This window comes from Bufo bufo, chromosome 7 (assembly GCF_905171765.1).
Source record: "Bufo bufo chromosome 7, aBufBuf1.1, whole genome shotgun sequence".
NCBI classification, from domain to species: Eukaryota; Metazoa; Chordata; class Amphibia; order Anura; family Bufonidae; genus Bufo; species Bufo bufo.
The window spans coordinates 145,889,985-145,906,003 of record NC_053395.1 but is presented as its reverse complement, the minus strand read 5'-3'; the positions used below and the strand labels follow the sequence as shown (position 1 = coordinate 145,906,003).

The following is a 16,019-nucleotide window of genomic DNA, read 5'->3' as shown; positions in this document are numbered from 1 at the left end:
GGGAGCGCAATATGTTCATAAAGTGTCCACAGGAATCCTGATAATGTGAAAAGTCTCTTATAGCATATCCTTTTAAGCTCGATATGAGCTTTGGATTGGAGAAAACTTTAAATCGATGTTTGGCTTACCGTCTAGCGTCTGCTGTCTCCCTATTGCTTCAATGGAGCTTTAAATATTTGCCGGCTTATTCAGTCGCTCCATACAGCAAGCTGGTTTAAATTTCGCAGGAGTTCCAAAGATCGCAGGAGTTGCCACTCTGTTCCGCAATTTCCTTTGGTGCAGCTTTCGACGATAAGAATAGTTAATCCTTTACTGTAGAGATTTTCTTCTGTATGGCCATACAGTATTATCGGAGGCTTTTCAATGCAGGTACATCACTTGTTTCACCATACGCGTTACGGGTAGATTCACTCTCCCTTCACCGTAACGCGTATGGTGAAACAAGTGATGTACCTGCATTGAAAAGCCTCCGATAATACTGTATGGCCATACAGAAGAAAATCTCTACAGTAAAGGATTAACTATTCTTATCGTCGAAAGCTGCACCAAAGGAAATTGCGGAACAGAGTGGCAACTCCTGCGATCTTTGGAACTCCTGCGAAATTTAAACCAGCTTGCTGTATGGAGCGACTGAATAAGCCGGCAAATATTTAAAGCTCCATTGAAGCAATAGGGAGACAGCAGACGCTAGACGGTAAGCCAAACATCGATTTAAAGTTTTCTCCAATCCAAAGCTCATATCGAGCTTAAAAGGATATGCTATAAGAGACTTTTCACATTATCAGGATTCCTGTGGACACTTTATGAACATATTGCGCTCCCAGTGAATACACCTACAACATTTTCAGTGACATTCAGTTTCCCAAATTGGGATAGAGCGCTAGAAGATAATACCCCCTCTTCCCAAATAACAGCATATACTTGAAGTTTCTTGGTGTGATATATATTTTTGAATTTATCGACACTATTGAGTCATATGAATATAGTGTTGATCATATCTACCACAATATGTGACTGTAATGTTGTATATTATTGCTACATTGTTCTTATAAATTTTATTACTTGTATTTTATGGGGATATAATAAATATTTTCTGCACATGTCAATCTGGTTGCCAAGTGTATGAGTGCTCGCTCATTACTCTATTACTACATTTGCCTTTAAGAGAGGGTGGGGTGATTCCCTCTATATGAGCTTGCAGCACCATACCTTAACTACTTGCTAGTGAGCCACCACAACCTACCACTATTTAATTAGATAGCCCTCTTATCCAAGACATAAATATGGTATCCAGGAATAAGAGATGGGTAACTTCTTTATAAAGTAAGGTAACAACTAGTTTTCATTAGATTGTTCTCTTAATCATAGTCCAGTAGTGGTAGATTGTAATATGTAATACTGCTGTAATAGCAGGTACGTTACCCTCCTGGTGACCAATGGTAGGCTGGTGAGCGGCTCCTGGCGGGAGGATGGCGTCCTCGTGTGATATTCCCGCCCGCGGGGATGTTCGCTCTGCCTGTTGGTTTCTGCGGCTTTTCGTCACTTCTGGTGACGTCACTTCCGCTCACTCGCTCTCCCGTTCGATTTTTGTCGCCGTTCCACGTGGAGGCTGATGGCGGGAAAATGGTGAAGCTTTTGAAAGAGAAATTTGCTCCGGAGCTTTTAGAACTTTAGGATCCTTTTAGGTATCACTAGCTAGTTTGAGTATGGCTAACTCAATACCCCACACTGCTCCTTCTTCAGTGGGAATGAGTAGCCTGTCTTTCCTTGGTCTAGATATATGGACTTAAAGGGAACCTGTCACCAGGATTTTGTGCACAGAGCTGGGGACATGGGCTGCTAGATGGCCGCTAGCACATCTGCAATACCCAGTCCCCATAGCTCTGTGTGCTTTTATTGTGTTAAAAAAAACGTTTTGATCCATATGCAAATGAACCTGATATGTGTCCTGTGTCCGGAGATGAGTCCAGCGGAAAGGAGCCCAGCACCGCCCGCGTCCTCCGAATCTCCTCCTTGCTGGCTGATTTCACAGAGCTGGAGCGCCGAAATCTGCTAGCTAGCGCATGCGCAGTGTCGGCATCATGTTCATTCCCTGTGCCGGCATCAGCACAGGGAACGAACTACGCATGGTTTTTTAACACAATAAAAGCACACAGAGCTATGGGGACTGGGTATTGCAGATGTGCTAGCGGCCATCTAGCAGCCCATGTCCCCAGCTCTATGCACAAAATCCTGGTGACAGGTTCCCTTTAATAAGATCCAATTAGTGATTGGGGGAGTGGTCTTAGGCGTTATTCCTTGACGTTTGGTAACACTTGTACTGGATGGGATCCCAATATGGTGTCTGTGACATATATAGGTATAAGATACAGCGATAAAATGGACAAATGTGGTGTCTGTGACATATATAGGTATAAGATACAATGATAAAATGAATAAGTATCATATAAATAAATAAATAAATATAAAGCAAATACGATATAATAAAAATGGTATAAGAGAGAAATTGGAAATAAATATATAGAAATTACGTGTCTGCAGCTAGCATTTTGATGACAGACAGAGGTAGTCTGTCCGAAGGCAGTAGGGATCAATAGTGGTTTTAGTTAAATATTTTAATTTAGTCAGATATTGTATTTACTTTGTTATTTGTATTTGCAGAGTGCTGTTGCATTGTGTTTGTTTTTGCTTTTATCTATCCTACTGTCAGTGCTCATACATTTGGTATTTCTTTAGCTTTGTTTTAAACTAACAGTTTTTTGCTTTATTTTTTCCCCCAGAAATCTTTCACAAAGCCGACGAATCCCAAAGATTGGACCATATCCTGATTATTCATCATCTTCTTTTATTGAAGACTCGGTGCACAATTCAGACAGTATACTGAAGAACATCTCATCTGAGACCTCAATGTCCAGCACTCCTCTGACCTCTGGTGAGAAGAACCGGAACTCCATTAACTATGAGCGTCAGCAGGCTCAAGCTCGCCTTCCCAGCCCAGAGACTAGTGTTACCAGCTTGTCAACCAACACTAACACTACCAACACTACCGGACTCACACCAAGCACTGGTATGACCACAATTTCTGAGGTTCAACACTCAGATGAAGCCATGCATGGCATGCCGCCCACTGGGCCTACTCCTGTGTGTCTGCAGCTAACAGAGGAAGATTTAGAAACCAACAAGCTGGATCCAAAAGAGGTAGATAAGAATCTGAAGGAAAGTTCAGATGAGAACCTTATGGAACATTCCCTCAAACAGTTCAGTGGGTCTGATCCTTTGGGTAGCACAAGCTCCAACTTGTTTTACCCACTGATAAAGCTAGCAGTGGAGTCTACAGGACAACAGGACTTTACACTAGCAGGGAACAGCCAATCTTGCTTAGTTCAGGATGTTCACCCTGCACAACTTTATCCTCTTCCTAAGCAACAAAACCTTCCCAAGAGACCTACCACCCTGCCACTTAACACTAAATCATCTGGTAAAGAGTCCAGGCTCAAGTTTGGCAGCAAACACAAATCTAACTTGAAGCATGTGGAAACAGGAGTAGCCAAAATGAACACAGTGAGTGCCGCAGAACCTCATGTTGTGACAGTTACCACAACAACAATCGGGGGCAGGACGGGCTATGTGAACTGTCAAGGTACTTTAGCCCAAAATTCCAACACAGCCTTAGGAACCAGTACAAACTCAATGGCCCAAAGGGCCCAGGAGATGCTACAGAGCCAATTTAGAGGTGAGGACAGCCGATTGAATATCAACTCCAGCCCTGATGAGAACGAGCCTCTACTAAGACGAGAGCAGCAGGCTGGACAGGACGAATCTGTGCTGGACCGACTAGTTGAAAGAAGGGATCACCCTTCAGAGAGCAGGGTGAACTCAAATAATAATAATAACAGCAGCCAATGTATTCTACAAGACCCAGGGACGCAGGTTGCAGCTGTAGAATCCAGGCAACGTCACACAAGAAGAGCACAGAGACCAAACTCTCTAGACTTGTCCACCTCCAGTATTATGGATAACTGCAGCATGCATAGTAAGTGACGTCTATTGTAATATGAGTTTTCAGCTCAGTGCCCTAGTGTAAACATATTTCTTTATAATTGTCTACCTTCTGAGCATCTTATTACACTTTTTTTTTGATGTATGTATAACCCTAATACTTCCAGCTCGACAGCACTTAGTAATGGTTAATGTGAGCACTGCAACCACAGGATAAAGCTTATTGTACGTGGCCCGCAAGAGTAAATTATACAGCAACCCAGACCTCCAATTTTTGTACACATCCACTTGTAATAGCCTTGCAAACATTGTTGAGGAAGGACATGACATTAGCATGGTGAAATTGTCTTATTCCAGGATCTCCTTGGTTTCTACAACATGTTTGACCTAATACCAGAATCATGCTCACCTGTTCCCCGCTACTCTGGTCCTGTGCCCAGACTTTAGGCGGTCTGCAGATGGGGTCATGTGCACTTCTGCAGCCAATGACTGGTCTCAGAGGTGACGTGTCCCCAAGTGGCATACGACCATGCAGTGATGTGCTGCTTGGGGACATGTCACCACAGAGGCCAGTCATTGACTGCAGCAGCACATGTGACCTCTTCTGCAGCCTGTCTGGAAGTAAACATGCCTGGGACTGGAAGATCACCAAACACAGCTGCTCTTATTTGCAGCAGGAGAAATCTTAACCCGTAGAGGACCCTTGCCGTACATGTACGGCACTGGTGGACGTAACTTAAGGACCAGTGCAGTACATGTACGGAGGGCTGATCGGGTGGATGCAGGAGCTGCACCTGCCTGATCAGCAGCACGGATCTGGCAGTCACTTACAGCCGGGCCCCTGCTGCATACGCTGGCATCGGTGAAAACACAGATTCCAGCGTATTAACCCCTCGTATACCGCGGTCAAAGCTGATCACGGCATGCAGAGGGTTTGCGGAGGGTACGGGTGCCCTCCACATCTCCATCGGGTCCCCATGCTGCAGTGACTGGGACCCGATGGCAGAGAAGGCAGCCTGATGCCTTCCACAGGCATCGGGGCTTGCCTTCTACAGAAGCCTGTGGGATCCATCCTTTAGGCAGGGTCTCACAGGCAGGCTGTCAGTTTAAAGACTGTAAAGGATATATTGTAATGCATTGCAGAGGGGTCAGACCCCAGAAGTTGAAGTCCCAGAGTGGGCCAAAAATAAAAAGTAAAAAAAAAAGTTAAAAAAAGTGTTTTTCATAATAAAAATAAAGTAAAAAAAAAAAATTCCCAAAATAAAACACATAAAATTGTAAAGAAAAAAAAAAGAAAACCAGACATATTGGTTATTGCCGCATCTGTAACAACCAGCTCTAGAAAAATATTACATGATTCACTCCCTCACCTGAACGCCGTAGGAAAAATGAAATAAAACCTGTGCTAAAAACAATCATTTTTGTCACCTTACATCACAGAAAGTGCAACACCAAGCGATCAAAAAGGTGTATGCCCCCCAAAATAGTACCAATCAAACTGTCACCTCATCCCACAAAAAATTAGCCCCTACATAAAACAATCGGGCAAAAATGTAAAAAAAACTATGGCTCTCAGAATATGGAGACACTCAAACATGATTTTTTTTTATTTCAAAAATGCTTTTATTGTGTTAAAACTGATAAAAATTAAAAAAGTTCACATATTAGGTATTGCCGTGTCCGTAATAACCAGGTCTATTGGAATATCACATGACCTAACCTCTCAGGTGAACACCGTAAAAAAAAAAAAAAAACGTTGTCAAAAAAGCCATTTTTTGCCACCTTACATCACAAAAAGTGTAAAGCCAAGCAATCAAAAAGTCATACGCACCCCAAAATAGTACCAATTAAACAGTCATCTCATCCTGAAAAAAATTAGCCCCTACATAAGACAGTTGTCCAAAAAATAAAAATAAACTATGGCTTTCAGAATATGGAGACACTAAAAAAATCTGTCATATTTGGTATTGTCACGTCTGTAACAAATAGCACATGATCGAACCTGTCAGATGAACATTGTAGATAACAAAAAATAAAAACGGTGCCAAAACAGCTATTTTTTTGTTACCTTGCCTCACAAAAAGTGTAATATAGAACAACCAAAAATCATATGTATCGTATTTTTCGCCCTATAAGACGCACCTGCCCAAAGGACGCACCTAGGCTTTTGAGGAGGAAAATAAGAAAATAAATATTTTTAACCAAAAGGTGTGCTTTTGGTGGGTTTTGAACTAATGGTGGTCTGTGGATGACACTATTATGGGGGATCTGTGGATGACACTGCAATGGGGACATCTGTGGATGACACTGCTATGGGGGGATCTGTGGATGACACATATATAGCATCTTATGCTATGTGCCATCCACAGATCCCCCTATAACAGTGTCCGGCTGGGTGCCGGCATCTGGATTAGGAATGACAGCGGGGACCGGTGCAGTCCCTGTACTCCAATGCATCGGCCCCGCTCACTGTTGTATAATTTTATCTAACCTGTAGGCATTGTTAAGATATAATATATAATAATCATGTGTAATCCATCTGTATTACTTACAACATTAAGTTCCGTAGCAGAGCGGAGGGAGCAGGGAGGAGGCAGGCTGGGAGGACGGGCGGGCGGCGCGTCACTCACTACGTCACGCGCCCATGCTGCCTGCTTCAAGTAGGCGCCGCAGGCTCATGACGCGTTGCCCGCCCTCCCTCCCGGCCTGCCTCCTCTCTGCTACGGAACTTAATGTTGTAAGTAATACAGATGGATTACACATGATTATTATATCTTAACAATGCCTACAGGTTACATAAGATTATACAACAGTGAGCGGGGCCAGTGCAATAGAATACAGGGACTGCACCGATCCCCGCTGCCATTCCTAATCCAGATGCCGGCCCCCAGCCCCTTCTCCCTCTCAGTTGATACACCCGCTGACCGCGCTGCACGGCATCGCGGCGGCCGTGCATCATTGTAAATTGCAGCATTCGCCCCATAAGACACACTGCTATTTTCCCCCCACTTATAAGACGAAAAATACGGTACTCTAAAATAGTACCAACAAAACTGCCACCTTATCCCGTAGTTTCCAAAATGGAGTCACTTTTTTGGAGTTTATACTCTAGGGGTGCATCAGGGGGTCTTCAAATGTGACATAGCAATTTAAAATTATCCCAGTCAAATCTGCCCTCCAAAAACCGTATGGCGTTCCTTTCCTTCTGCCCCCTTCCGTGTGCCCGTACAGCAGTTTACGACCACATGTGGGGTGTTTCTGTAAACTACAGAATCAGGGCAATAAATATTGAGTTTTGTTTGGCTGTTAACCCTTGCTTTGTTACTGGAAAAAATGTCTCAGAGTCAGGCTTGAAGTCAAGGGGGCAGCGGCCTCCTTGCTTCAAGTAAAGCTAAGCCCGCCCCTTACCACTCCTCTCTACAATTAGATGGACATGCTGCCGTGATGCCGGGATCGCGCTCTTCTAGTGCATGCGCAGTACGCTGCCTGTTACAGCGTGACGGCCGGGCACGCGCGCGATCGAACTGTCCGGCACATCCGCAGTCAGCAAAATGCAGGCGGGTGAGTGAGGATCTGTAACAGGCAGCGTACCGCGCATGCGTTAGAAGAGCGCGATCACGGCAGCATGTCCATCTAATTGTAGAGAGGAGGGGTAAGGGGCGGGCTTAGCTTTAGAAGCAGAACAGTTGCACAGACTGAATGTTTAGATAAATGCATCCATTAATATTTCATATGTTTCTTTAAAAGGGGTTCTCCAGTAATGGTATAAACATGGCCTCCAGCAACCCATCCTAGAATGTATGTGAAGGTTTTCATTTATTCAGGTCATGGTATCTCAGTAGTAATAAGTCAGAGCAACTGGATTTGTTGTATTTTCTCTAGTCATTTGATTGGCTTTCTCAATTAGTATGACTTGTACAAGAAATCGCCAGCATTAAATACTGGTGACTCATGTTTCATTTGGCATAATCTGTTTATCAAATCCACATGAGTTCATGGGCCTTATGGAGGTTAGATGTTGATTGCAGTTTGCATAATTGAAGTTATTAGGTGTGATTAAACTGCCTCCAGAGAGGTGCTAGAACAACATTGTAAGAGGCAGGCAATAGATTTACCTGAATAGTATAGCTAGTTTACCTACATCTTAAGGTCAAAGGACAGTTGTTTGATAGCTTTGAGGTTCACATCTTAGACACAGAGGAGGACTGGTTCAAAAGAGGTGTGAAAGAAGCTATTTTTGTCTAATTGGAGAAATAGAGTTTGAATAGAGTTGGGGGGGGGGGGGTGCAATATCTATTGTCTGCCACTTACAATGCTGTTCTAACACATCTCCCGAGGCACTTTAATCAAACCATTATGGGCAGAGGACCAGGTAGTTGGCACGAGATCTGGGAGGGAGAGGAGGAGGTAATAATAGGAAACAAGGGCGGGCCAAAGGGGTGAAAGAGGTGTGGTTTTCTGGGCACATCGCCGAGGGGCCTGAGCACTTGCTGCAATAACTCCGCTCCTGGGCACTTGACAAACCTAATTAGCATAAGTTTAAAAAGTCTTTTTTTTTTAAGATCTCGGCGAGGGACAGAACAAATAAAGGTACAATTGTAATGAGGGCACAGGAGTCTATAACCTGATCTGAGCAGTCTAAAAGGCTCAGATTAGGTGACAGACTCCCTTTAAAGGGGTTATCCAATAGTACAAAAACTCCCCACAATGCCCGGGCCCCTCCTATAGACGATACTTAACAGGTCCCCGGGACCTGCATCCCTCCAGATTCCTGCATGGACACCACTGCATCTCCCTGTTGCGCGGATCAAAACATCTGGAGACAGGCCGCGACAGTGACCAGCCTCCCTAGCATCACGAGTGACGCTAGTAAGGCTGGTCACCGTCGTGGCTAGCGTTTGGCTGTTCCCCCCTGTTGCCGGATGTTTTAATCCGCACGATGGGGAGATGCAGCAGTGGCCATACAGGGATCCAGAAGGATGCGGGTCCCAGGGACTGGGTAAGTATCATTTATAGAAAGAGCCCAGGCATTGTGGGGGGTATTTGTACTATTGGATAACCCCTTTAAAGGGAACCTGTCACCAGTTTTATGGTGTCCTAACTAAGGGCAACATAAATAAGTGACTGATTCTCTTAGCAAAATGCTGGGTCACTTTCTTTAATTGAGCCAACATCTTGTATTGAAAAGCTCAGCAGCAGGTGGGCAGGGGAGTGGCTATATCTCTGAATTAAAAAAACGCTGGACTCACTGACATCACGCTGGACTCAAATCAGCTCATTAGCATGCGGCATTCGGCATCTTTGTGTGTATATTATGAGGTAACCATCTGTCACACCAGTAAATGAATACATCTAAGGTACTTTTTAGTAGTTAATGATTGTATATAATTAGTTAGATTATAATCAAATATCCACATGACAGTAAAAGTATCATAACTCAGGAAGGGAGCCTCGGATCAACAAAAGAAAAACTGCTTTTTAATTAGGTGAACTACAGCTATAGGTGGATGTACACGGCCCGCATATCGGGCAGATTTTTGGGAACAAATGTTCCTGAGATTGCACATTCATGAAAATCTGCCCATGTAAATGTGCTGCCAAATACCTGATGAATGAGTAAAAGGCTTGTTTATTTGGTGATCCTGTCGTTCGTGCAGGAACAGTCACCAATTATGTTTTCTGAGCAGCAGATTGTGCAGTCTAAACAGTGATCTGCTGCCCAGAAACAGTGCAGTTGTATGGGGACAAGCAATCGCAATAGCAATCCCTCATCCTCATACTGTAAAGGAGATGGCTGCATGAAGGAACGCTTCCTTCCGGACAGTCATCTGTATATTGCAGCACGTAAACCCGCCTTATGTGTCTATGCAAACAGTTTGATAGGGAGACCGCTAGTGACAGATTCCTTTTAACAATGCTGGACTGTCAACAGTACATCCTGTGAAACTCACATCATCGCCTCTATTCACCAACATAAGCTATTGTGATTAGGGGTGCACCGAAATGAAAATTCTGGTCTGAAACTGAAACCGAAAATTCAGGATGCCCTTGACCGAAAACCGAAACCGAAACTGCCTTTTTGCCCAAATACTTTTAAAATACTTTTTTTTTAATGATTGGCGCTGTTATGGAGAGGGGGATCTGTGGGTGGCGCTGTTATGGAGAGAGGGATCTGTGGGTGGCGCTGTTATAGAGAGGGGGATCTGTGGGTGGCTCTGTTATAGAGAGGGAGATCTGTGGGTGGCGCTGTTATGGAGAGGGGGATCTGTGGGTGGCGCTGTTATGGAGAGGGGGATCTGTGGGTGGCGCTGTTATGGAGAGGGGGATCTGTGGGTGGCGCTGTTATGGAGAGGGGTATCTGTGGGTGGCGCTGTTATGGAGAGGGGGATCTGTGGGTGGCGCTGTTATGGAGAGGGGGATCTGTGGGTGGCGCTGTTATGGAGAGGGGGATCTGTGGGTGGCGCTGTTATGGAGAGGGGGATCTGTGGGTGGCTCTGTTATGGAGAGGGGGATCTGTGGGTGGCGCTGTTATGGAGGGGGGGGGATATGTGCACTGTTATGGGCATAACAGTGCACAGATCCCTTTCCCCATAACAGTGCACAGATCCCTTTCCCCATAACAGTGCACAGATCCCCCCTCCCCATAGCAGTGCACAGATCCCCCCTCCCCATAGCAGTGCCATAGACCGATCCCCCTACCCATAACAGCCCCGGCCCTGCTGCTCACAGCATCACTCACTGCATCTTTATTTTACCTTACAATCGTGACGCTCCAGTAAGAACTCTGCAGGCAGAGAGGAGGGCGGCGTAACGTCACTTACTCACGTGACGCACCTGCTCCGCCCACTTTATGAATGAAGGAGGCGGAGCAGGCGCGTCACGTGAGTAAGTGACGTTACGCCGCCCTCCGCTCTGCCTGCAGAGTTCTTACTGGAGCGTCACGATTGTAAGGTAAAATAAAGATGCAGTAAACCGCCCGCCCGCAGATGGTGGGTGACAAATCCTACACCCCATATTTTCGGCCGATATGTAACAATATCGGCCGAAATGGATTAGGTACATTTTCGGCCGATATTTTCGGCTGCCGGAATTTCGGTGCACCCCTAATTGTGATATTATAAGTCTGTGTCAGAAAATCTCATGTGATGTCACAAATGAGTTTAAGTCAGGTAAGATACTGGGACTTCTCAACTTCTGTCAGGTAATCTGCTGTCAGGGGTTTCTGCTATGTAAGCTATTGTGACAAGAGGGTTATAGTCAGATAAGGAGCCATGACATCACAAGTGTTTCAGTCAAGTAAGCTACAGCAACAACATAAGTAAGCTTCAGTCAGGTAAGGTGCTCTGACATCACAACTGTGTTTCCATGAGGTAACCAGTTGTGACATCACAAGTGGGTTTCAGTCAAGTGAGCTGTTTTCAGTTTCAGTGATATCACAAGTGTTCGAAGGGGCTTATTCTCATGTAGACACTTATGGTACATCCACGGGATATGCATAAATGTCCATTAGGTGCAAGTCCCACCTGTGAGATCCATTCCTATCTCAAGAACAGGACCCCATCACACTATGCCATGAATGGAAAGCAGGCCATACATGTGCAGCTCTCTGCATTCACTGCTACGAGACTTCCGAAAGTAGCCAAGTAAGTGCGCCTAGCTACACTCATTGACAAAAAAATAACACACCAAGAAGGAGTTGTTGAAATCGAATGAAACTTTATGTGTGAATGTAATAATGATATATGTGATATATGTAATATGTGAGTACAAAATTCAAGTGAAAGGATAAGTTTATTGGGGAAAACTATACAATTGAAAAGGGACTCTAGAACCCTGTAGACTGGATACTATATGGTATCCTGTGGCACATTTTGTTGGCGGCTCAAGTGATTCGCTCTACTGGTGGTCTGTGTCTGACATCTGGAGCCTGTTCGCAATGTGTGCATGCCCTCACAATACCACTGCTCCTAACACCTCCTAACAGCTAGGTCTAGAATGGCCTAGATGGCGAGCAATTCATGAAACAACCTTCCTGCTTCTCTCAGTCCGATTATGCGCCCCCTCTCAGAGTCTGTCAACTGGGCCAAATGTCTTGTGTCAGTCGTAGAGGCATGTCAACAGTCAACGATCTCTCACCAAGAGGTACAATATCCAAAAGTAGCCCCTGAGAGCCTTTTTATAAAGCGAAGAGAAACACTTTTACACCCTCTTGTGGCAAGACCCAGTGTCTAATCACAACTGTAAGCATTTACATATCTACCTGAGACATAACTGCCTGGCGAGTTCTCCAGAAATATGACCTCCATTCCCTGCAGCACATGACAGGGTTCCATTCTTGAGGTAGGAGCAGGTCCCAGAAGTGGAAATGCATAGGAATAACCCTTTAAAGTAAGGTACAACTGTGTCATCACAAGTGAGTTTCAGACACCTAACATGCTGTGACATCACAGCTAATTTTTAATCAGGTTACCATGCTTTTTATAAGTGTGTTTCAGTAAGTAGCTGTGACATCACAAAGCTGTTGTGACATCATAGATGAAATGCAGTAAAACACACTGCTGTGTTTTCACAACTGTCATTCTGCCAGGTAATCTGTACATCACAAGTGTGTTTTAGTCAGGTTAGCTACTATGACATCAGACTTAGGCTCATGCACAAAACCATATTTTCCATCAGCGTGCCATCTGCATTTCTGCAGATGGCACACGGACCCATTCATTTCTATGGGTCCGCAAAAAAAAGGACAGCAAACGGAAGTCATCCACAAATTATAGAACATGTCCTAATGTGGTCTGCATTGCGTACAAGTATAGCCATTTCTATTGATGGGAGTGAGAAAATTGCGGAATGCACATGGAAGGTGTCTGTATATAGTGGGGTCATGGTTTGCAGACCTAAATATGGATAGGGTCGTGTGCATGAGCCCTTAGTTTCAGTCAGGCAAACTCAGTAGCAGACATACCATATGCAGTTGGAAAGGAGTCCACTGTCCTTGCAAAGGGGCCCCTACTGTTGGTGTCCATCCCTGACTGATGACGAGTTTGATCCATTAGAGAAGACAAGAAAGCATGGAGAAATATTGCAGACATGGTATTAATGTCCATAAAACAAAGCTAGTCATAAAGGGGAAGAAATCCAGTCAAAATTATCTTCTGATATGTTACAGGTATGTTTGCCAAGATCACATTTGGGAAGTCTGTGGTCTTACACCACCCAGGGGCTCTATGGCAATACTCATACATGTGTTGGCAGGCTGACACAATATGATAAGCGCACAGAAGATTGTATTTTCCAGTAACAGAAATCTATAAGCCATGCTAAAGGGGTTTGAGCTGTCTATTTTCATTGTGGAAATTGGTGTGGTCTGACATTACAGACTTCAGCGATGTGGTCTTCTCACATGTACCTTTGACATATGAGAATGTTCTTGACTTGATTTCCCCTTCTTTTTTTATGTTCAAAGTTGAATTGTAGGTTAGCCTTATAGACACGTATTTTAATGACTTAAAGGGCTTGGACCATCCCGCAATTTGGTAGCATATTGCTAGAATATGCCACCAATGTCTGATATCTCTAGAATGGGGCCCCCAAAGTGAACAAGAGTGCACTGGGCAAGCACGGTCACTCTCCCTTCACCTCTATGGGAGTGCCAAAAATAGCCAAGCTCCCTTGCACGGCTCTTTTTCAGGAACTACCATAAAAGTGAATAGAGAGCATATTGTGCATGTGCGACGCACTCTCCTTCGCTCTTTTGGGACCCACCGCTATCGTATGTTGGTGGCATAGCCAAGTCTGATTGATTTGTGAATTGAGACCAATCTCAAAGAGCTACTTCTACTTGTATAAAGCAATCATAGATTGCTTGGAGCTCTCTTCACTTCTATGGGAGTTCTGGAAATAGCTGAGCTTGCTTGCTCAGCTCTTTTTGGGAACTCCCATCGAAGTGAATGGAGAGCACACTGTGTATGCACGGTGTGCTCTCTTTCAATTTGATGGGACCCACACCTATCAGATGTTGGTGGCATATCCTATATCCGAGATGGGCCAATCTCATAGATTTTTTAATTGAAACCAATCTGAATGAACTACTTGTATAAAGCAATCATAGACCAAATAAAGCAATTTGCATCCATCTACTAGACTGAATTTCTTCTTCTTTTTTATATATAGGTGAGACATTATCTGATAGTCGGGCTGGCTCAGGGGAGAAGATTAAGAAGAGAGTGAAGACACCTTACTCCCTTAAAAGGTGGCGTCCTTCTACATGGGTCATCCCCACTGAACGCCAGGACTGTGAGGTCAACAACAATGGCGGCAATGAATCTTTCAGCCACTCAAAATCGAGCACAGCTGTTTACCTTATGGATGGTGGCACTGCCACCGCTGCCCTTTCTAAGGATGCTAGAATGAGCTGCTTGTAAATAATCCAGTCATCTCTTTTTCCTTGTTCTTTTTTTAAGTTGAATTCTGAATGCCTCCAAATCCAGTTCTTTTTGTATCATCCAATGAGAAAGAAGACACAGAACCTATTTCTACCATCAAATATTTAAAGGACTTGATATAACTCTCATGGATTTGGAGGATATTGCATGCAGTTGCAGGTGCAAGTCCCTCCAAAGCCACAAGGGTCAGCTATGCAGAAAACACACAGAGAGACATTTTATGCTTCCACGATTTTATTTTGGCCAGTTTTGTTCTTTTAACTTTTGGAACACTTCTGCACGTATTGTTTGCCCAGAACATCATGTTATATGTATGAACATAAAATGAAAAAAAAAAATGAAAAAAAAACACGAGAAGGAAGACAAGAAAAACAAAAGAGCACCTGATATCTCTCTTGTTGACAAAGAAGAGGATACCTTTGACCCGTGTGGTCTCTAAAATATAAGCTGCAGGACAGGATAATCTGCAGCAGTCTTGTGCACGCAATTTTAATTTCTATGCTCTGTCTAGTCTGTATGTCGATGTATTGAGGGTCCGTTCGTTCAAAGAGAAATATACAAAGAAATGCTTATTTTCTGCCGTTTCTTTAAGTAGCAAGAACTTTGCACTTTTAGGTAAAAGCACTGCAAGTCATAGATATAATGGCTGCCTCCCCAGAATTTTCCAGCTCCAAATCCCCTTTGTTCCAGTTCTACTTCATACCTAGGACAGATTTTAGCCATTCATTATACAGAGCTGAAGTCTCCACAGGAATTGGAGACACAACTTGATAAAACTTAGTTCATCAACTTTGGGCTTTTAAGTAAAATGTTTCCTTTCGTCAGGCTTATTTGCGTATTGGACAACCATTCTTAGATGATGACACTTAGTGGGAGAGGGAGGATGCGTCTATTAAGGCTTTAAGGCGTATGTTTAAAAATAAGAAATAGATTAAAAGAATATATAAATATATATAAGTGACTATAACAAGAAAAGAACGTATAAAAGTGATATTTTAGCCTATCTGTGCAAGAGTGAAACCTGACTCTGGCTTTTGATGTACTTGGTTGAAATGTGCAATGGTTTATATATATTTTTTTGCCACGCTTTACTGGAAAATACACTTCACTAACACTAAATCACTTTCTGTCATGTTTGTGATTTTCTTTTTGTGGGTATTTTAGTTTTTTTTAATCATTTCCCACGAGCTGCTCTTTGTATCTGGAAGCCGCCCGTTGCTGGTTTTGTCCTGTGAATATGCTTTACTTTGTACTTTTAATATATACAGAATAAATGTATGCAAAATGCAGATTCCAAAACCCAGGTCTGTCCTCATACCTTTAAAGAAGCAGTGACACCAACTATAACGCTTATGGCTTGGAATTTGGGAAACAAATATTAACCATTTTATACTGTTTGTGACTTTTGCCGCTTAGACAGAATTTTTATTTCGCCCATTGACAGAAGGGTAAGAAATCATCCAAATAGTAATTTCCATGGGGCAATCTACATAGTCAAGTCACATTATTATGACCACTTCCTACTTCCTTCCAAAGTCTGCAGCTCGTAGCTCATGAAGGAAGTGCTGAGCTGGCTTG

The 16,019-nt window shown here is 43.7% G+C and overlaps 1 protein-coding gene across 2 annotated transcripts in view; it reads left to right on the top strand.

The window, feature by feature from the left end:
* Positions 1–15,144, top strand: part of BMPR2 (bone morphogenetic protein receptor type 2) — a 284,386-nt gene extending 269,242 nt beyond the window's left edge. For both annotated transcript variants that reach the window (XM_040441941.1, XM_040441940.1), the window contains exons 12-13: positions 2,781–4,033; positions 14,170–15,144. In XM_040441941.1, coding sequence (XP_040297875.1) covers positions 2,781–4,033; positions 14,170–14,420 — 1,504 coding nt within the window. In that variant the 3' untranslated portion in view covers positions 14,421–15,144. The remainder of the gene's footprint in view (positions 1–2,780; positions 4,034–14,169) is intronic.
* The last annotated feature ends 875 nt before the right edge of the window (positions 15,145–16,019 follow it).